At 48.6% G+C, this 22937-nt stretch overlaps 1 protein-coding gene across 1 annotated transcript in view; it reads right to left on the reverse strand.

Moving 5' to 3' along the window:
• Positions 1 to 939: 939 nt before the first annotated feature.
• Positions 940 to 22937, reverse strand: part of LOC116356332 (myc box-dependent-interacting protein 1-like) — a 56212-nt gene continuing 34214 nt past the window's right edge. The window contains exons 12-17 of the mRNA XM_031801659.1: positions 12145 to 12267; positions 11026 to 11049; positions 8090 to 8149; positions 5430 to 5504; positions 5212 to 5313; positions 940 to 1176 (exon numbers count right to left, since the gene is read on the reverse strand). Coding sequence (XP_031657519.1) covers positions 1075 to 1176; positions 5212 to 5313; positions 5430 to 5504; positions 8090 to 8149; positions 11026 to 11049; positions 12145 to 12267 — 486 coding nt within the window. The 3' untranslated portion in view covers positions 940 to 1074. The remainder of the gene's footprint in view (positions 1177 to 5211; positions 5314 to 5429; positions 5505 to 8089; positions 8150 to 11025; positions 11050 to 12144; positions 12268 to 22937) is intronic.

Here is a 22937-nt window from a genome sequence, read left to right on the forward strand (position 1 = left end):
ACCCTACAGTGTGATGATGTAATCTGACCCTACAGTGTGATGTGATGTAATCTGACCCTACTGTGTGATATGATGTAATCTGATCCTACTATGTGATATGATGTAATCTGACCCTACAGTGTGATGATGTAATCTGACCCTACAGTGCGATGTGATGTAATCTGACCCTACTGTGCGATGATGTAATCTGACCCTACAGTGTGATGATGTAATCTGACCCTATAGTGTGATGATGTAATCTGACCCTACTGTGTGATGATGTAATCTGACCCTATAGTGTGATGATGTAATCTGACCCTACAGTGCGATGTGATGTAATCTGACCCTACTGTGCAATGATGTAATCTGACCCTACAGTGTGATGATGTAATCTGACCCTATAGTGTGATGATGTAATCTGACCCTACAGTGTGATGATGTAATCTGACCCTATAGTGTGATGATGTAATCTGACCCTACTGTGTGATGATGTAATCTGACCCTATAGTGTGATATGATGTAATCTCACCCTACAGTGCGATATGATGTAATCTGACCCTATAGTGTGAAGATGTAATCTGACCCTACTGTGTGATGATGTAATCTGACCCTACAGTGTGATGATGTAATCTGACCCTATAGTGTGATGATGTAATCTGACCCTACAGTGTGATATGATGTAATCTGACCCTATAGTGTGATGATGTAATCTGACCCTACAGTGTGATGTAATCTGACCCTACAGTGTGATGTAATCTGACCCTACAGTGTGATGTAATCTGACCCTACAGTGTGATGATGTAATCTGACCCTACTGTGCGATGTGCCAATGACTACAGTATCACTCCTGTACAATCCCAGAGGTTAGGAAAGGAGGAGGGAGGATGGCACGGGCAGAGAGACAGAGGGAAGAGAGAGAGGGAAGGGAGAGAGAGGGAAGAGAGAGGGAGGGAAGAGAGAGGGAAGAGAGAGGGAGGGAAGAGAGAGGGAGAGAGAGGGAAGAGAGAGGGAAGAGAGAGGGAAGAGAGAGGTCAGAGAAGAGAGTATCTTGTGGAAGAGAGAGTGGTCAAAGTAGGAGAGGAAGTGTCTCCTCTCTCACAGCCTGGAGGTAAAGTTCTCAGGGAACACCCCTTTGACGGCACTCTCTTTATTCTGGATCCAGTCTCCCTCCTTCATCCCTATCAGCCAGCCCTCATCCTGCAACACACACACACAACAGTGTGGATATACAGGTAACTGCCAAAGTAAAGGAAACACCAACATAGAGCGTGGATATACAGGTAACTGCCAAAGTAAAGGAAACACCAACATAAAGCGTGGATATACAGGTAACTGCCAAAGTAAAGGAAACACCAACATAAAGCGTGGATATACAGGTAACTGCCAAAGTAAAGGAAACACCAACATAAAGTGTCTTAATGGGGTCGTTGGGCCACCAGAACAACTTCAATCCACCTTGGCATAGATTCTACTAGTGTCTAGAACTCTATTGGAGGGATGTGACATCATTCTTCCCATGAGAGATTTCGTAATTTGGTGTTTTGTTGACGGTGGTGGAAAACTCTGTCTCAGGAGCTGCTCCACTATCTCCAATAAGTGTTCAATTGAGTGACTGGTGACTGAGGCTGCCACGGCATATGGTGGCGGCAGGCAGTGGTTCGAGATTAGAGCATCGGACTAGTAACCGAAAGGTTGCAAGTTCAAATCCCTGAGCTGACATGTTAAAAATCTGTTGTTTTGTCCCCTGAACAAAGCAGTTCACCCACTGTTCCTAGGCCGTCATTGAAAATAAGAATTTGGTCTTAATTAACTGACTTGCCTAGTTAAATAAAGGTAAAATAAATGGTTTACATACACTGAGGTTACAAAACATTAGGAACACCTTCCTAACATTGAGTTGCACCTAGGGCTGTAGCGGTCACGAAATTCCATCAGACGGTGATTGTCAAGCAAATAACTGTCGGTCTCACGGTAATTGACCGTTAATTAACATAAACACATGTGTTATTGACTGTACGCTTGTTTATTCCGTGTGTAACTCTGTGCAGTTGTTTGTGTCACACTGCTTTGCTTTATCTTGGCCAAGTTGCAGTTTGCAATAAAGGTGTTAATAAAGGTGTTCTCAACTAGCCTACCTGGTTAAATAAAGGTGGAAAAAAAAACAAAAAAACATGTAGCATCTCCTGGCTTCCACACACAGACTACAATCCATTTAAAAAAGTCGAATAAATCCATGTAACATAACCTACACCGTCACAATAAATCCATGTAACATAACCTACACCGTCACAATAAATCCATGTAACATAACCTACACCGTCACAATAAATCCATGTAACATAACCTACACCGTCACAATAAATTAATTAATTATTTTAGACAGGTCTAAAGAAGCATGATATGAAGAAAATAATAGCATACTGTCATGACGTTGTCTTCTGTGGGTACAGCAAGCCCCATCCCCCTCTCCCTGCCTCCTACACACAGGCTGCTGTGGTCAGAGAGAGGTCGTAAATGCCTGAGGAGAGGATCTCCTCATGGCCACACAGTATAGAGACAGAGTGAGTTTTCATAGAGAACAAAGGAATTTCTTCCATCTCACAGAACTTGAGGTCTGAACAACGTTTACGTTCCGGAGAAGGTATAAAAGATCGGTGAAGAATCCAGCTACGAACTGGTCCGTTTGGTACAACTTGGGGAAGCTCATTACATTTTTTTTTACATTTATTTAACTAGGCAAGTCAGTTATGAACACATTCTTATTTTCAATGATGGCCTAGGAACAGTGGGTTATTTTTTTTATTTATTTCACCTTTATTTAACCAGGTAGGCTAGTTGAGAACAAGTTCTCATTTGCAACTGCGACCTGGCCAAGATAAAGCATAGCAGTGTGAGCATACAACAAAGAGTTACACATGGAGTAAACAATTAACAAGTCAATAACACAGTAGAAAACGAAGGGGGGGTCTATATACAATGTGTGCAAAAGGCATGAGGAGGTAGGCAAATAATTACAATTTTGCAGATTAACACTGGAGTGATAAAAGATCAGATGGTCATGTACAGGTAGAGATATTGGTGTGCAGAAGAGCAGAAAAGTAAATAAATAAAAACAGTACGGGGATGAGGTAGGTGAAAAGGGTGGGCTATTTACCAATAGACTATGTACAGCTGCAGCGATCGGTTAGCTGCTCAGATAGCTGATGTTTGAAGTTGGTGAGGGAGATGAAAGTCTCCAACTTCAGCGGGTAGACCAGGGTTAACTGGTCTAGGAACAGTGGGTTAACTGGTCTAGGAACAGTGGGTTAACTGGTCTAGGAACAGTGGGTTAACTGGCCTAGGAACAGTGGGTTAACTGGCCTAGGAACAGTGGGTTAACTGGCCTAGGAACAGTTAACTGATCTAGGAACAGTTAACTGATCTAGGAACAGTTAACTGATCTAGGAACAGTTAACTGATCTAGGAACAGTTAACTGATCTAGGAACAGTTAACTGATCTAGGAACAGTTAACTGATCTAGGAACAGTGGGTTAACTGGTCTAGGAACAGTGGGTTAACTGCCTGTTCAGGGGCAGAACGACAGATTTGTACCTTGTCAGCTGAGGGATTTGAACTTGCAACCTTTCGGTTACTAGTCCAACGCTCTAACCACTAGGCTACCCTGCCGCCCTCATGGGAGACGGTGTGGCCACATTACCATAACGCTGTTTATATAATAGCCTCAGATATGAGGTTTACATCTAATTGTTGTATAAGATGAATGAGTGAGTATGATACTGTTTGTAAAATTGTGTAATGTGATTTTGGACTGTTTAATGAAGGAAACTCCAATTCCCTTTTGAGTTGAACTAAATCCGAGGACCGTCCATGAGCCCAGTTAGGGTCGGGCATCCTGGGACAGGACCTTTTCTGCAATTCCGAATAAAACCCCAACTTTAAGAAGTTCTCACTAGACCATGTTTTTATTTTTACGAGAGGACAAAGGTTGCAGACCATTGCTGAATCTTTTAACCATCCCACGTGGTTAAACTCTTAGACTATCGATACCGACAGAATAAGAACAAGTCTTTGATATTAATTACTAGTCTGCAGCTGGGAATTCGGTATCATTGAACGAGAAGAACGACAACCGCCGAAACATCTATTCTACAATAACATGAATGAATGTCGCTCTGAACTATCCCCTCTATCCCCTCACTTAAATATTTAGTCTTGCCCGTTCACCTTCTGAATGGCACACATACACAATCCATGTCTCAATTGTCTTAAGGCTTAAAATCCTTCTTTAACCTGTCTCCTCCCCTTCATTTACACTAATTGAAGTGGATTTAACAGGTGACATCAATAAGGGATCATAGCTTTCACCTGGATTTACCTGGTGAGTCGATGTCATGTAAAGATCAGGTGTTCCTAATGTTTTGTACACTCAGTGTAGATTTCATGCTCATTAAACCATTCGGTGACTACTGGTGCCCTGTGGATGTGGACATTGTCATTGCCATGGTAGCCACAATAATGACCTGCCCAGAATTTTAACACATGTTAATTGCTTAATTAACTCAGGAACCACACCTATGAGAAAATCCCTGCTTTCAATATACTCTGTATCTCCCATTTACTCGGATGTATTTCCTATATTACCTGTGAGTGAAGCATAAAACAGACAGTATCAGCAGTACTTCATTGTTACTTTCTTCCCTATTGGTTCTAACACCTCGGTGCTGTGGTTCAAACACCTCTATGCTGTGGATCTAACACCTCGATGCTGTGGTTCTAACACCTCGATGCTGTGGTTCTAACACCTCGATGCTCTGGTTCTAACACCTCTATGCTGTGGTTCTAACACCTCGATATTGGGGTTCTAACACCTCGGTGCTGGGGTTCTAACACCTCAATGCTGTGGTTCTATCACCTCGATGCTGTGGTTCTAACACCTCGATGCTGGGGTTCTAACACCTCGATGCTGGGGTTCTAACACCTCGATGATGTGGTTCTAACACCTCGATGCTGGGGTTCTAACACCTCGATGCTGTGGTTCTAACACCTCGATGCTGGGGTTCTAACACCTCGATGCTGGGGTTCTAACACCTCGATGCTGGATGATCTGAAGGGGTCTAGATCGACATAAGCATCGGTGGAGTTTTCCTCATATTGTTTACACCTTACAGATCTGTTGGGGTTTTTAGGGTCAAGGAGGAGGGTAAAGATGAGATGACGTGGGCTTGTACTGACCTGTTCTTCTGGGTTGTCGAAGGCCACAACCAGCACTATGTCTCCAGCCTTCATCTCCAGCTCATCCGAGTCATTAGCGGCATAGTCATGCATGGTGGTCACCTGAACATGATCAGGAAAATAGTACTATTCAGTTTCATATCATTCCCTACTTGGAAATAATAGATACATATTAGACTACATAGCATTTATTTTCACATATCAATCATCCCACTCACTTTAAAGAGGAATCCTGGCGGCATCTCTACCGCCTCTGAAGCCCCATTGGTTGCTACTGTTGCGACAGCAGGAATCTTGAACAAGAAATATATCAAACATGTAAATATGTAGTACCACACATCGACTTGGTAGCTACTGCATGTAGGAGAGAGCTCTGGATGAGAGCTCTGCTAACCGACCGGTGCCCGACATTATCCATTGGGTTAGAGCCAGGTATGGCCTGTTGTCTAATCAGTAACTAGGATACAGGTATTGCCTGTTGTCTCATCAGTAACTAGGATACAGGTATGGCCTTCTGTCTCATCAGTAACTTGGATACAGGTATTGCCTGTTGTCTCATCAGTAACTAGGATACAGGTATGGCCTGTTGTCTAATCAGTAACTAGGATACAGGTATGGCCTGTTGTCTAATCAGTAACTAGGATACAGGTATGGCCTGTTGTCTCATCAATAACTAGGGATGGGCAGGGCCTGCTGTCTCATCAGTAACTAGGATACAGGTATGGCCTGTTGTCTCATCAGTAACTAGGATACAGGTATGGCCTGTTGTCTCATCAGTAACTAGGATACAGGTATGGCCTGTTGTCTAATCAGTAACTAGGATACAGGTATGGCCTGTTGTCTCATCAATAACTAGGGATGGGCAGGGCCTGCTGTCTCATCAGTAACTAGGATACAGGTATGGCCTGTTGTCTCATCAGTAACTAGGATACAGGTATGGCCTGTTGTCTCATCAGTAACTAGGATACAGGTATGGCCTGTTGTCTCATCAGTAACTAGGATACAGGTATTGCCTGTTGTCTCATCAGTAACTAGGATACAGGTATGGCCTGCTGTCTCATCAGTAACTAGGATACAGGTATGGCCTGTTGTCTCATCAGTAACTAGGATACAGGTATGGCCTGTTGTCTCATCAGTAACTAGGATACAGGTATGGCCTGTTGTCTCATCAGTAACTAGGATACAGGTATGGCCTGTTGTCTCATCAGTAACTAGGATACAGGTATGGCCTGTTGTCTCATCAGTAACTATGATACAGGTATGGCCTGTTGTCTCATCAGTAACTAGGATACAGGTATGGCCTGTTGTCTCATCAGTAACTAGGATACAGGTATGGCCTGTTGTCTCATCAGTAACTAGGATACAGGTATGGCCTGCTGTCTCATCAGTAACTAGGATACAGGTATGGCTTGGGTATCACTACATTGAGCACCAACGTTTTGAAGCCGAGCCATTTGTTCGTGCTCTGCTGCTGCAGTACAGTCATATCTGACTAAGATCATAACATGTTGACAGAAGTGCTTCAACCTCGTCAAATATAGGACAGATTACTTCACAGAAGATAATACTGTTCCTTGAGTTTTCTCAGAGTTTAGAGCAGGTGTGGGCAATTCCAGTCCTCGAGGGCCTGATTGGCGTCACAGTTTCTCCTCAGCTCCAGCTAACACACCTGACTCCAATAATCAACTAATCATGATCTTCAGTTTAGAATGCAATTTGATTAATCAGCTGTGTTTGCTAGGGATGGGGAAAAAGTGTGACACCAATCAGGCCCTGGAGGACTGGAGTTGCCCACCTCTGGTTTGGAGTGATGAAAAGCAGCTAACAGCTAACAGCTAACTGCTAACTGCTAACAGCTAACTGCTAACAGCTAACTGCTAACAGCTAACTGCTAACAGCTAACTGCTCTCTCACGTCTCTTCATTGAGCAGAGCAGCCCAAGTGGAGCCGTTGCTATGGTTACTCACAGCCTCAGAGACGCCATGATCATTGTGCATGCAGAGCGAGCTGCGCGCAGGGTGAGATAGTGACATAAAGAGAGGAGCAGCTAATGAGTAACTAATGAGCAGCTCTGGTTTCGGGCAGGGCCTTTAATTTGGCAGAAGCAATTGGGCCTGGTTAGGCTGGGTAGGGCCTGAATGTTGCAGGGCATGGGAGGGCTCGTGCTTTTGAATGGATGCCCATGGGGGACTCTAAAGACAATCAATCCATCAATTCATAAATATAATCAACTAATCACTCAATCACCAATCAATCAATGAAACAATCAATCAACCTACCAATCAATCAACCTACCAGCCAACCTATCAATCAATCTACCAGCCAACCTATCAATCAACCTATCAATCAATCTACCAGCCAACCTATCAATCAACCTACCAGCCAACATACCAGCCAACATACCAGCCAACCTATCAATCAACCTACCAGCCAACCTACCAGCCAACCTATCAATCAATCTACCAGCCAACCTATCAATCAACCTACCAGCCAACATACCAGCCAACCTATCAATCAACCTACCAGCCAACCTATCAATCAACCTACCAGCCAACCTACGAGCCAACCTGTCAATCAACCTACCAGCCAACCTACCAGCCAACCTATCAATCAACCTATCAATCAACCTACCAGCCAACCTACCTGCCAACCTATCAATCAACCTACCAGCCAACCTACCAGCCAACCTATCAATCAACCTACCAGCCAACCTATCAATCAACCTACCAGCCAACCTATCAATCAACCTACCAGCCAACCTACCAGCCAATCTATCAATCAACCTACCAGCCAACCTACCAGCCAACCTATCAATCAACCTACCAGCCAATCTATCAATCAACCTACCAGCCAACCTATCAATCAAGGTGCAACTTACCTCCTCTACTGCTGTGGCTGTAGGAGTAGGTGCTGCAGAGGCTGCTGTGGGCGTGTCAGCCTGTTGGAGAGGGAGAGAGGAGGACCTGTCACAAGTAGCACATCAGGACTGACACTAAAATACACCCCAGTCTATCCATCAACCCCCTGTTACAGACAGACGGTATTGAAAGACTGGGATCCATTTTTATATAGTAGGGAGCTGGATAAACAAGATCCACAGTGATCTATTTACCTAACCAGGAAGTCCCAATGAGGTCTGTTTTCTGAAAGAATACCTGTCGCTCTGTCTACTACTACTGGGAAGAACCAGACAGAACCGGTGAGGTCCACCATCATGTGTCTACAACTACAGTATCCTCCATCCTGTCCTGCTAGACCACCAGACCAGTGTTGTAGCTGATGCATCCACCCAGCTCCAGATGCATCCTTCTCTTTCCATCGTACCTGGGGCACCCCCTCCTCATCATCATCCCAGCCAGCAGCCTCAGACTCAGCCACGGCAGCGGCAGCAGTGGCGTCAGCAACTCCATCGTCCCCCCAGGAGTCATCCACCCTCACAGGCAGAGAGCCATCATCATCCCAGCCTGCCGTGGTGGCAGCTATACCGTCATCCCCACAGCCAGCAGCACGCACCGGCAGGGTACCGTCATCATCCCAGTCCTGGGGCTCCTCTGGTGGAGCAGTAGTTTCCTCAGACTAGGTGGGGGCGAGGGGAGGGATGTAGGCGGGGGGCAATTTAAATGGGCAGAATGGGGCATGGCCATTGGTATTAGGAAACCCATTGGAAACCATAGAGAAGTTTTTTCGGGCCAGGTTTTCCATGGCAATGGGCAGGGGCGAGGGGTAGGGGCGAGGGTATAGGGGGTAGGGGTGAGGGTATAGGGGTTTGGGGCGAGGGTTAGGAGTGAGGGTATAGGGGTGAGGGTTAGGGGCGAGGGGTAGGAGTGAGGGTATAGGGGTAGGGGCGAGGGGTAGGAGTGAGGGTATAGGGGTTAGGGGTGTGGGTTAGGGGCGAGGGTTAGGAGTGAGGGTATAGGAGTTAGGGGCGAGGCATAGGAGTGAGGGTATAGGGGTTAGGGGTGAGGGTTAGGGGCAAGGGTTAGGAGTGAGGGTATAGGGGGTAGGGGCGAGTGGTAGGAGTGAGGGTATAGGGGTTAGGGGTGAGCGTTAGGGGCGAGGGTTAGGAGTGAGGGTATAGGGGTGAGGGTTAGGATTAGGAGTGAGGGTATAGGGGTTAGGGGTGAGGGTTAGGGTTAGGAGTGAGGGTATAGGGGTTAGGGGCGGGGGTAGGGGCGAGGGTTAGGGTTAGGAGTGAGGGTATAGGGGTTAGGGGTGAGGGTTAGGAGTGAGGGTATAGGGGTTAGGGGTGAGGGTTAGGGGAGAGGGGTAGGAGTGAGGGTATAGGGGTTAGGGGCGAGGGTTAGGAGTGAGGGTATAGGGGTTAGAGGTGAGGGTTAGGGGCGAGGGTTAGGAGTGAGGGTATAGGGGTTAGGGGCGAGGGTTAGGAGTGAGGGTATAGGGGGAAGGGCGAGGGGTAGGAGTGAGGGTATAGGGGTTAGGGGTGAGGGTTAGGGTTAGGAGTGAGGGTATAGGGGTCAGCGGCGAGGGTTAGGGTTAGGAGTGAGGGTATAGGGGTTAGGGGTGAGGGTTAGGGGCGAGGGTTAGGAGTGAGGGTATAGGGGTTAGGGGTGAGGGTTAGGGGTGAGGGGTAGGAGTGAGGGTATAGGGGTTAGGGGTGAGGGTTAGGGGCAAGGGGTAGGAGTGAGGGTATAGGGGTTAGGGGCGAGGAGTAGGAGTGAGGGTATAGGGGGTAGGGGCGAGGGAATAGGGGCAGATGGGGCCATAGGATACCATAGGAAGCCATAGTGACCAAGCAACGGGTCAGGCCAGGGTTTCCATGGCAATGAGCCAATTATCAGGGATAATATAAATGCAGGAAATGAATAACAATTAATTTAATTAATTAATTGAAAAATAAAAAGTTTGAGAAGTGGGGGATGTGGCGAAAAAGTGAAAACACCAATTAAAAAAGATCATTAGGCTTTGTACAACTGACTAGGTAACGCCCCCTTTCCCTTTCCCTTCAGATCAATAGGTTTGAGATCATTAGGTTGCTATAGAGTTGGCATGATGGCACAAACAGACTGGCATTCAGGCTACCAGGTGACATCTTGCTCTATATCCATCCTTTGTTGTAGGTTCTATTATTTTTAGATCTGAGGAGATTTTAGTTACGGCATGAAAGCAAACCTGAAAACCCTATTTTATTATTCTGAGAGGATCAAGCTAGACTGTCCCATGCCTGTTACATCAGATAGACTGTCCCATGCCTGTTACATCAGCTAGACTGTCCCATGCCTGTTACATCAGCTAGACTGTCCCATGCCTGTTACATCAGCTAGACTGTCCCATGCCTGTTACATCAGCTAGACTGTCCCATGCCTGTTACATCAGTTAGACTGTCCCATGCCTGTTACATCAGCTAGACTGTCCCATGCCTGTTACATCAGCTAGACTGTCCCATGCCTGTTACATCAGCTAGACTGTCCCATGCCTGTTACATCAGCTAGACTGTCCCATGCCTGTTACATCAGCTAGACTGTCCCATGCCTGTTACATCAGCTAGACTGTCCCATGCCTGTTACATCAGCTAGACTGTCCCATGCCTGTTACATCAGCTAGACAGTCCCATGCCTGTTACATCAGCTAGACTGTCCCATGCCTGTTACATCAGCTAGACTGTCCCATGCCTGTTACATCAGCTAGACTGTCCCATGCCTGTTACATCAGCTAGACAGTCCCATGCCTGTTAGATCAGCTAGACTGTCCCATGCCTGTTACATCAGCGAGACTGTCCCATGCCTGTTACATCAGCTAGACTGTCCCTGTTGGAGGGAATCTATGGCCAATATGGAGTATGATCACCGTGCTTACCTCCCATGTGTCCCACGATATCGCCTTCAGGGGGCACAAAGAGAAAGGAAGAGAGAGAGAGAGAGAGAGAGAGAGAGAGAAGCTCAAACATGGATAAATACCCAACACTGAGATTGTGTCTGTTTAATCAACCCATTCACTTCAATGTAATGTGACTAAACAAACATAAATGGTGAAAATGCTAACGAGTCAATTAATATCTCTCCATGTAGGGGGAGCTCAGTCAGGGCTCTGAGCGTGTATCATGCACATATTATAGGAGCCGATACCAATATGACAGCGTCCCCACTTGACATATTGCCTGCCTGGCCGTCTGACAGCCCGGGCCGTCTGACAGCCCGGGCCGTCTGACAGACCGGGACCTCTGACAGACCGGGACCTCTGACAGACCGGGACCTCTGACAGCCCGGGCCGTCTGACAGACCGGGACCTCTGACAGACCGGGACCTCTGACAGACCGGGACCTCTGACAGACCGGGCCGACCTGACAGACCGGGACCTCTGACAGACCGGGCCGAACAGACAGTTAACAGGAGTGGGATGGTAAGGATTTAGCAAGGGTCACACATTATGTGGAGTTGGGGTTCAATTGAATGGAGTCATTTCAGGAAGAAAAATGAAATTCTAAATTCATTCAATAATTGTTATTTTCAATAACTTGTCAGTAATCTGAAAAAGAGAAGCTATCAACAAAATATAAACACAAAGAGAGAGGAGTAGGCAACCAGATTTAGCCGTAGGCCGTTTTTTATCCGAGTGGATGGTCGTAGGACCGGAACATAATTATAATAATTTCTACACCACAAATGGACCACAACTAATCCCAGGAAGAGATTATATTTGAAAATAACAATCCTACCTTGATTACATTGAGACACCATCACACAAGGTCTCTTTTCTTCGTGGAAAAAAACTTTGTGAACAGATTTCCTAAAATTAAAATTTCTGTTTTTTTTAGAACAAAAATGACCATCTCAAAACTTTTTTTGTGGGTTGGGGAAAAAATGTAACTTGCGAGACGGTTTTGGCCGCCTGTTGCCGACCCCCTGCAGTAAGGGGCTAGGCTAGGTTTAGGGTAGAGTAAGGGTTAGGTCAAGGAGGTAGGTAAACAGGTCGTACCTGTGTTGGGGATGTAACACTGATGTTAGGAGCAGCTGCAGCATCAAACAGGTTAATGATGTTTTCTGGTTTCATGTCCCGACAGGGGCTGGATTCAGGCCGCGGCGGCATCGCTGGTCTCAGCTACACAACGTTATGACGGAGAGAAAAGACAGGTCAATATATGGGTTTCATCATGGGTTGACAAGACAGCACAAACAGACATCGGACCAGGCTATAAACCTTTAAAAACTCTCATAAATGTCAATAGATATTTGTAAATAACTACTTAAATGTTAATATTATTTACACTATCTATAAATAGTTATATCAATGCTCACAAAGGTTTACCAAAACATCTGTCTCCCCTGACAGTTGGTAACAGACTAGACAGAGCCATAATGTCTGTGTTTCTCCTGACAGTTGGTAACAGACTAGACAGAGCCAGCATGTCTGTGTTTCTCCTGACAGTTGGTAACAGACTAGACAGAGCCAGCATGTCTGTGTTTCTCCTGGCAGTTGGTAACAGACTAGACAGAGCCAGCATGTCTGTGTTTCTCCTGACAGTTGGTAACAGACTAGACAGAGCCAGCATGTCTGTGTTTCTCCTGACAGTTGGTAACAGACTAGACAGAGCCAGCATGTCTGTGTTTCTCCTGACAGTTGGTAACAGACTAGACAGAGCCAGCATGTCTGTGTTTCTCCTGACAGTTGGTAACAGACTAGACAGAGCCAGCATGTCTGTGTTTCTCCTGGCAGTTGGTAACAGACTAGACTGAGTTCCTCAGTAAAAGGCACAACAGCCCACTTGGAGTTCGCCAAAAGGCACCTAAAGGAAGGACTCTCAGACCATGAGAAGCAAGATTCTCTGGTCTGATGAAACCAAGATTGAACTCTTTGGCCTGAATGCCAAGCGTTACGTCTGGAGGAAACCTGGCACCATCCCTACGGTGAAGCATGGTGGTGGCAGCATAATGCTGTGGGGATGTTTTTTTCAGCGGCAGGGACTTGGAGACTAGTCAGGATCGAGGGAAAGATGAACAGCAAAGTACAGAGAGATCCTTGGTGAAAACCTGCTCGAGAGCGCTCAGGACCTCTGACTGGGGCGAAGGTTCACCTTCCATCAGGACAACGACCCGCAGCCAAGACAACACAGGAGTGGCTTCGGGACAAATCTCTGAAAGCCTTTGATTGGCCGAGCCAGAGCCCGGACTTGAACCCGATCGAACATCTCAGGAAAGACCTGAAAAAAGCTGTGCATCTATGAACTAAATATACTGCAACCGCAGCTGCTATCTTTATCCCTTATAACTGGAAACTCCGTCAGGAGCTATCCAGCTAACTAGCTACTAGTCTTTGTTAGCCACGGCTACCAGTCTTCACCTTTTAGCTCGGTCACCAGTCAGCTTTAGCTCGGACAATACCTGCCAGTCTGCACAGCGCGATATCAACCCAGAGCATATCAGACTGCTTCTCTCTACCACATCCTCGGATTCCTGCCGCTCTGGATCATTACACCGGATCATCGCAGCTAGCTAGCTGATACAGAGTGGCTACTGTTAGCTAATGCCTCTGTCCCGAAGCAAGCACCAGTTAGCCTTGAGTTAGCCATGATCTAGGCCCATATACCAGCTAATTCTAGGGCTACAATACCTATTTTGCCAATTGGCATGGACCCTTTGTCGACGCGGAGCCCTGCCGATCCATCACGATTGGTCTGCCGACGTGGTTGCCCGATGTGGTCTCAACTGGCTTTTCCGTTGAGATGTCGCCGAAGACGCGTCTCGCCCCGGCCTGTTAGCATTCTAAGTGCCGTGTCTCCCACTCACCTAGCATAGCACTGACTACTGAACGGCTCCCTGACTCACCTGTTGATGTTCTTTGGACTCTATGATCACTCGGCTACACAGCTGATGCCCCCTAGACTGTTTCAATAACACGGTACCTCATTTTGTTTATCGGTCGGCCCCAGCCTCGAACTCAGGTCTTGTATGTACCTAACTGACCCTTTCTGCCCATTCATCGCCATTTACCCGTTATTGTGTTAGCTCTCCCGATCAACACCTGTGACTGCTTTATGCCTCTCTCTAATGTCAATATGCCTCTCTCTAATGTCAATATGCCTTGTATACTGCTGTCTCGGCTCTTATAGTCCTTATTGTTTTGTTTCACTGTAGAGACCCAAGTCCCGCTCAACATGCCTTAGATAGCTCTTTTGTCCCACCCCCACACATGCCTCACCTGGTTAACTGGTCCCACCAGAGATGAAACCTCTCACATCCTACCATACTTTTGTCTGTACATCATGCCCTGAATCAATTATACCACCCCCAGAAATCTGCTCCTTTTATTCTCTGCTCCCAACCCACTAGACGACCAGTTCTTATAGCCTTTAGCCGTACCCTTATCCTACTCCTCCTCTGTTCCTCTGGTGATGTAGAGGTTAACCCAGGCCCTGTATCCCCCAGTACCACACCTATTCCTCAGGAACTATCATTTGTTGACTTTTGTAACCGTAAAAGCTTTGGTTTCATGCATGTTAACATCAGAAGCCTACTCCCTAAGTTTGTTTTATTCACTGCTTTAGCATACAACGCCAACCCTGATGTCCTAGCCGTGTCTAAATCCTGGCTTCGGAAGGCCACCAAAAATCCTGAAATGTCTATCCCCAACTACAACATTTTCCACCAAGATAGAACTATCAAAGAGGGTGGGGTCACAATCTACTGCAGAGATAGTCTGCAGAGTTCTGTCATGCTATCCAGGTCTGTGCCCAAACAGTTCGAACTTCTACTAAAAATCCACCTTTATAGAAATAAGTCTCTCACTGTTGCCGTTTGCTATAGACCACCTTCTGCCCCCAGCTGTGCACTGGACACCATATGTGAATTGATCACCCCCCATTTATCTTCAGAGTTCGTGCTGTTAGGTGACCTAAACTGGGATATGCTTAACACCGTCCTAAAATCTTAGCTAGATGCCCTCAATCTCACACAAATTATCAAGGAACCTACCAGGTACAACCCCAAATCCATAAACACAGGCACTCTCATAGATATCATTCTGACCAACCTGCCCTTTAATACACCTCTGCTGTCTTCAACCAGGATCTCAGCGATCACTGCCTCATTGCCTGCCTCAGTAATGGGTCCGCGGTCAAACGACCACCCCTCATCACTGTCAAACGCTCCCTAACACACTTCAGCAAGCAGGCCTTTCTAATCGGCCTGGCCCGGGTATCCTGGAAGGACATTGACCTCATCCAGTCAGTAGAGGATGCCTGGTTATTCTATAAAAGTGCTTTCCTCACCAACTTAAATAAGCATGCCCCGTTCAAAAATGTTTGAACCAAGAACAGATATAGCCCTTGGTTCACTCCAGACTTGACTGCCCTTGACCAGCACAAAAACTTATTGTGGTGTTCTGCATTAGCATCGGATAGCCCCCGCGATATGCAACTTTAGGAACCAAATGTCAGTTAGGAAAGCAAATTCAGTTAGGAAAGCAAAGGCTAGCTTTTTTAAACCGACATTTGCAACCTGTAGCACAAACTCCCAAAAGTTTTGGGACACTGTAAAGGCTATGGAGAATAAGAGCACCTCCTCCCAGCTGCCCACTGCACTGAGGCTAGAAAACACTGTCACCACCGATAAATCCACAATAATCGAGAATTTCAACAAGCATTTTTCTACGGCTGGCCATGCTTTCCACCTGGCTACCTCTACCCCTCTAGACCCAAACTGTTACAGGCCTACATCCATCCTGCCCTGCCTCTAGACCCAAACTGTTACAGACCTACATCCATCCTGCCCTGCCTCTAGACCCAAACTGTTACAGACCTACATCCATCCTGCTCTGCCTCTAGACCCAAACTGTTACAGACCTATATCCATCCTGCCCTGCCTCTAGACCCAAACTGTTACAGACCTATATCCATCCTGCCCTGCCTCTAGACCCAAACTGTTACAGACCTATATCCATCCTGCCCTGCCTCTAGACCCAAACTGTTACAGACCTATATCCATCCTGCCCTGCCTCTAGACCCAAACTGTTACAGACCTATATCCATCCTGCCCTGCCTCTAGACCCAAACTCTTACAGACCTACATCCATCCTGCTCTGCCTTTCTAAAGTATTCGAAAGCCAAGTTAACAAATAGATCCCCAACCATTTAGAATCCCCCGTACCTTTTCCGCTATGCAATCTGGTTTCCAAGCTGGTCATGGTGCACCTCAGCCACGCTCAAGGTCCTAAACAATATCATAACTGCCATCAAAAAAAGACAGTACTGTGCAGCCATCTTCATCGACCTGGCCAAGGCTTTCGACTCTGTCAGTCACCGCATTCTTATCGGCAGACTCAACAGCCTTGGTTTCTCAAATGACTGCCTCGCATGGTTCACCAACTACTTCTCAGATAGAGTTCAGTGTGTGAAATCGGAGGGCCTGTTGTCCGGAACTCTGGCAGGCTCTATGGGGGTGCCACAGGGTTTAATTCTCGGGCCGACTCTTTTCTCTGTTTAAATCAATGATGTCGCTCTTGCTGCTGGTGATTCTCTGATCCACCTCTACGCAGACGACACCATTCTGTATATATCTGGCCCTTCTTTGGACTGGCCCTTCTGTGTTAACAAACCTCCAGACAAGCTTCAATGCCATACAACACTCTTTTCCGTGGCCTCCGACCGCTCTTAAAATCTAGTAAAACTAAATGCATGCTTTTCAACCGATCACTGCCTGTACCCGCCCTCCCGACCAGCATCACTACTCTCTACGGTTCTGACTTAGACTATGTGGACAACTACAAAAACCTAGGTGTCTGGTTAGACTGTAAACTCTCCTTCCAGACTCACATTAAGCATCTCCAATCCAAAATTTAATCTAGAATTGGCTTCCAATTTCGCAAACAAAGCCTCCTTCACTCATGCTGCTAAACATACCCTCATAAAACTGACTATCCTACCGATCCCTGACTTCGGCGATGTCATTTACAAAATAGCCTTCAACACTCTACTCAGCAAACTGGATGTAGTCTATCACAGGGCCATCCGTTTTGTTACCAAAGCCCGATACACTACCCACCACTGTGACCTGTGCGCTCTTGTTGGCTGGCCCTTGCTTCATATTAGTCGCCAAACCCACTGGCTCCAGGTCATCTATAAGTCTTTGCTAGGTAAAGCCCTGCCTTATCTAAGCTCACTGGTCACAATAGCAACACCCACCCATACCACGCGCTCCAGCAGGTATATTTCACTGGTCATCCCCAAAGCCAACTCCTCCTTTAGCCACCTTTCCTTACAGTTCTCTGCTGCCAATGACTGGAACGAAATGCAAAAATTACTGAAGCTGGAGACGTATATCTCCCTCACTAACTTTAAGCACCAGCTGTCAGAGCAGCTTACCGATCACTGCACCCGTACACAGCCCATCTGTAAATAGCCCATCCAACTACCTCATCCCCATTTATTTATTTTTTATTTTGCACCCCAGTATCTCTACTTGCACATCATCATCTGCACATCTATCACTCCAGTATTAATGCTAAATTGTAATTACTTTTGCCACCATGGCCTATTTATTGCCTCCCTAATCTTACTACATTTGCACACACTGTATATATATTTTTTCTATTGTGTTATTGACTGTACGTTTGTTTATTCCATGTGTAACTCTGTGTTGTTGTTTGTGTCGCACTGCTTTGCTTTATCTTGGCCAGTTCGCAGTTGTAAATGAGAACTTGTTCTTAACTGGCCTACCTGGTTAAATAAAGGTGTTCTCAACTAGTCTACCTGGTTAAATAAAGGTGTTCTCAACTAGCCTACCTGGTTAAATAAAGGTGTTCTCAACTGGCCTACCTGGTTAAATAAAGGTGTTCTCAACTAGCCTACCTGGTTAAATAAAGGTGTTCTCAACTAGCCTACCTGGTTAAATAAAGGTGTTCTCAACTAGCCTACCTGGTTAAATAAAGGTGTTCTCAACTAGCCTACCTGGTTAAATAAAGGTGTTCTCAACTAGCCTACCTGGTTAAATAAAGGTGTTCTCAACTAGCCAACCTGGTTAAATAAAGGTGTTCTCAACTAGCCTACCTGGTTAAATAAAGGTGTTCTCAACTAGCCTACCTGGTTAAATAAAGGTGTTCTCAACTAGCCTACCTGGTTAAATAAAGGTGTTCTCAACTAGCCTACCTGGTTAAATAAAGGTGTTCTCAACTAGCCTACCTGGTTAAATAAAGGTGTTCTCAACTAGCCTACCTGGTTAAATAAAGGTGTTCTCAACTAGCCTACCTGGTTAAATAAAGGTGTTCTCAACTGGCCTACCTGGTTAAATAAAGGTGTTCTCAACTAGCCTACCTGGTTAAATAAAGGTGTTCTCAACTGGCCTACCTGGTTAAATAAAGGTGTTCTCAACTAGCCTCCCTGGTTAAATAAAGGTGTTCTCAACTAGCCTACCTGGTTAAATAAAGGTGTTCTCAACTAGCCTACCTGGTTAAATAAAGGTGTTCTCAACTAGCCTACCTGGTTAAATAAAGGTGTTCTCAACTAGCCTACCTGGTTAAATAAAGGTGTTCTCAACTAGCCTACCTGGTTAAATAAAGGTGTTCTCAAACTAGCCTACCTGGTTAAATAAAGGTGTTCTCAACTGGCCTACCTGGTTAAATAAAGGTGTTCTCAACTGGCCTACCTGGTTAAATAAAGGTGTTCTCACTGGCCTACCTGGTTAAATAAAGGTGTTCTCAACTAGCCTACCTGGTTAAATAAAGGTGTTCTCAACTAGCCTACCTGGTTAAATAAAGGTGTTCTCACTAGCCTACCTGGTTAAATAAAGGTGTTCTCAACTAGCCTACCTGGTTAAATAAAGGTGTTCTCACTAGCCTACCTGGTTAAATAAAGGTGTTCTCAACTAGCCTACCTGGTTAAATAAAGGTGTTCTCACACTAGCCTACCTGGTTAAATAAAGGTGTTCTCAACTAGCCGACCTGGTTAAATAAAGGTGTTCTCAACTAGCCTACCTGGTTAAATAAAGGTGTTCTCAACTGGCCTACCGGGTTAAATAAAGGTGTTCTCAACTAGCCTACCTGGTTAAATAAAGGTGTTCTCAACTGGCCTACCTGGTTAAATAAAGGTGAAATAATAAATATAAAAAATACCCAAGAGGGACACTGTAGAGGTGGGGACACTGTAGGGGTGGGGACACTGTAGAGGTGGGGACACTGTAGGGGTGGGGACACTGTAGAGGTGGGGACACTGTAGGGGTGGGGACACTGTAGGGGTGGGGACACTGTAGGGGTGGGGACACTGTAGGGGTGGGGACACTGTAGGGGTGGGACACTGTAGGGGTGGGGACACTGTAGAGGTGGGGACACTGTAGGGGTGGGGACACTGTAGGGGTGGGGACACTGTAGGGGTGGGGACACTGTAGGGGTGGGGAGACTGTAGGGGTGGGGACACTGTAGGGGTGGGGACACTGTAGGGGTGGGGACACTGTAGGGGTGGGGAGACTGTAGGGGTGTGGAGACTGTAGGGGTGGGGACACTGTAGGGGTGGGGACACTGTAGGGGTGGGGACACTGTAGGGGTGGGGAGACTGTAGGGGTGTGGAGACTGTAGGGGTGGGGACACTGTAGGGGTGGGGAGACTGTAGGGGTGGGGACACTGTAGGGGTGGGGGAGACTGTAGAGGTGGGGACAACTGTAGGGGTGGGGACACTGTAGAGGTGGGGACACTGTAGGGGTGGGGACACTGTAGGGGTGGGGACACTGTAGGGGTGGGGACACTGTAGGGGGTGGGGACACTGTAGGGGTGGGGACACTGTAGGGGTGGGGACACTGTAAGGGTGGGGGACACTGTAGGGGTGGGGACACTGTAGGGGTGGGGACACTGTAGGGGTGGGGACACTGTAGGGGTGGGGACACTGTAGGGGTGGGGAGACTGTAGGGGTGGGGACACTGTAGGGGTGGGGACACTGTAGGGGTGGGGACACTGTAGGGGTGGGGAGACTGTAGGGGTGTGGAGACTGTAGGGGTGGGGACACTGTAGGGGTGGGGACACTGTAGGGGTGGGGACACTGTAGGGGTGGGGAGACTGTAGGGGTGTGGAGACTGTAGGGGTGGGGACACTGTAGGGGTGGGGAGATTGTAGGGGTGGGGACACTGTAGGGGTGGGGACACTGTATGGGTGGGGACACTGTAGGGGTGGGGAGACTGTAGGGGTGTGGAGACTGTAGGGGTGGGGACACTGTAGGGGTGGGGAGACTGTAGGGGTGGGGACACTGTAGGGGTGGGGAGACTGTAGGGGTGTGGAGACTGTAGGGGTGGGGACACTGTAGGGGTGGGGACACTGTAGGGGTGGGGACACTGTAGGGGTGGGGAGACTGTAGGGTGTGGAGACTGTAGGGGTGGGGAGACTGTAGGGGTGTGGAGACTGTAGGGGTGGGGACACTGTAGGGGTGGGGACACTGTAGGGGTGGGGACACTGTACGGGTGGGGACACTGTAGGGGTGGGGAGACTGTAGGGGTGTGGAGACTGTAGGGGTGGGGACAGTGTAGGGGTGGGGACACTGTAGGGGTGTAGAGACTGTAGGGGTGGGGACACTGTAGGGGTGTGGAGACTGTAGGGGTGGGGACACTGTAGGGGTGGGGACACTGTAGGGGTGTGGAGACTGTAGGGGTGGGGACACTGTAGGGGTGTGGAGACTGTAGGGGTGGGGACACTGTAGGGGTGGGGACACTGTAGGGGTGGGGACACTGTAGGGGTGGGGACACTGTAGGGGTGGGGAGACTGTAGGGGTGTGGAGACTGTAGGGGTGGGGACACTGTAGGGGTGGGGAGACTGTAGGGGTGGGGACACTGTAGGGGTGGGGAGACTGTAGGGGTGTGGAGACTGTAGGGGTGGGGACACTGTAGGGGTGGGGAGACTGTAGGGGTGGGGACACTGTAGGGGTGGGGACACTGTATGGGTGGGGACACTGTAGGGGTGGGGAGACTGTAGGGGTGTGGAGACTGTAGGGGTGGGGACACTGTAGGGGTGGGGAGACTGTAGGGGTGGGGACACTGTAGGGGTGGGGAGACTGTAGGGGTGTGGAGACTGTAGGGGTGGGGACACTGTAGGGGTGGGGACACTGTAGGGGTGGGGACACTGTAGGGGTGGGGAGACTGTAGGGGTGTGGAGACTGTAGGGGTGGGGAGACTGTAGGGGTGTGGAGACTGTAGGGGTGGGGACACTGTAGGGGTGGGGACACTGTAGGGGTGGGGACACTGTACGGGTGGGACACTGTAGGGGTGGGGAGACTGTAGGGGGTGTGGAGACTGTAGGGGTGGGGACAGTGTAGGGGTGGGGACACTGTAGGGGTGTAGAGACTGTAGGGGTGGGGACACTGTAGGGGTTTGGAGACTGTAGGGGTGGGGACACTGTAGGGGTGGGGACACTGTAGGGGTGTGGAGACTGTAGGGGTGGGGACACTGTAGGGGTGTGGAGACTGTAGGGGTGGGGACACTGTAGGGGTGGGGACACTGTAGGAGTGTGGAGACTGTAGGGGTGGGGACACTGTAGGGGTGGGGACACTGTAGGGGTGTGGAGACTGTAGGGGTGGGGACACTGTAGAGGTGGGGACACTGTAGGGGTGGGGACACTGTAGGGGTGGGGACACTGTAGGGGTGGGGACACTGTAGGGGTGGGGACACTGTAGGGGTGGGGACACTGTAGGGGTGGGGACACTGTAGGGGTGGGGAGACTGTAGGGGTGGGGACACTGTAGGGGTGGGGACACTGTAGGGGTGGGGACACTGTAGGGGTGGGGGAGACTGTAGGGGTGTGGAGACTGTAGGGGTGGGGACACTGTAGGGGTGGGGACACTGTAGGGGTGGGGACACTGTAGGGGTGGGGAGACTGTAGGGGTGTGGAGACTGTAGGGGTGGGGACACTGTAGGGGTGGGGAGACTGTAGGGGTGGGGACACTGTAGGGGTGGGGAGACTGTAGAGGTGGGGACACTGTAGGGGTGGGGACACTGTAGAGGTGGGTACACTGTAGGGGTGGGGACACTGTAGGGTGGGGACACTGTAGGGGTGGGGACACTGTAGGGGTGGGGACACTGTAGGGGTGGGGACACTGTAGGGGGTGGGGAGACTGTAGGGGTGGGGACACTGTAGGGGTGGGGACACTGTAGGGGTGGGGACACTGTAGGGGTGGGGAGACTGTAGGGGTGTGGAGACTGTAGGGGTGGGGACACTGTAGGGGTGGGGACACTGTAGGGGTGGGGACACTGTAGGGGTGGGGAGACTGTAGGGGTGTGGAGACTGTAGGGGTGGGGACACTGTAGGGGTGGGGAGACTGTAGGGGTGGGGACACTGTATGGGTGGGGACACTGTAGGGGTGGGGAGACTGTAGGGGTGTGGAGACTGTAGGGGTGGGGACACTGTAGGGGTGGGGAGACTGTAGGGGTGGGGACACTGTAGGGGTGGGGAGACTGTAGGGGTGTGGAGACTGTAGGGGTGGGGACACTGTAGGGGTGGGGACACTGTAGGGGTGGGGACACTGTAGGGGTGGGGAGACTGTAGGGGTGTGGAGACTGTAGGGTGGGGAAGACTGTAGGGGTGTGGAGACTGTAGGGGTGGGGACAACTGTAGGGGTTGGGGACACTGTAGGGGTGGGGACACTGTACGGGTGGGGACACTGTAGGGGTGGGGAGACTGTAGGGGTGTGGAGACTGTAGGGGTGGGGACAGTGTAGGGGTGGGGACACTGTAGGGGTGTAGAGACTGTAGGGGTGGGGACACTGTAGGGGTGTGGAGACTGTAGGGGTGGGGGACACTGTAGGGGTGG

Source organism: Oncorhynchus kisutch, linkage group LG2 (genome assembly GCF_002021735.2).
Source record: "Oncorhynchus kisutch isolate 150728-3 linkage group LG2, Okis_V2, whole genome shotgun sequence".
Lineage (NCBI taxonomy): Eukaryota > Metazoa > Chordata > Actinopteri > Salmoniformes > Salmonidae > Oncorhynchus > Oncorhynchus kisutch.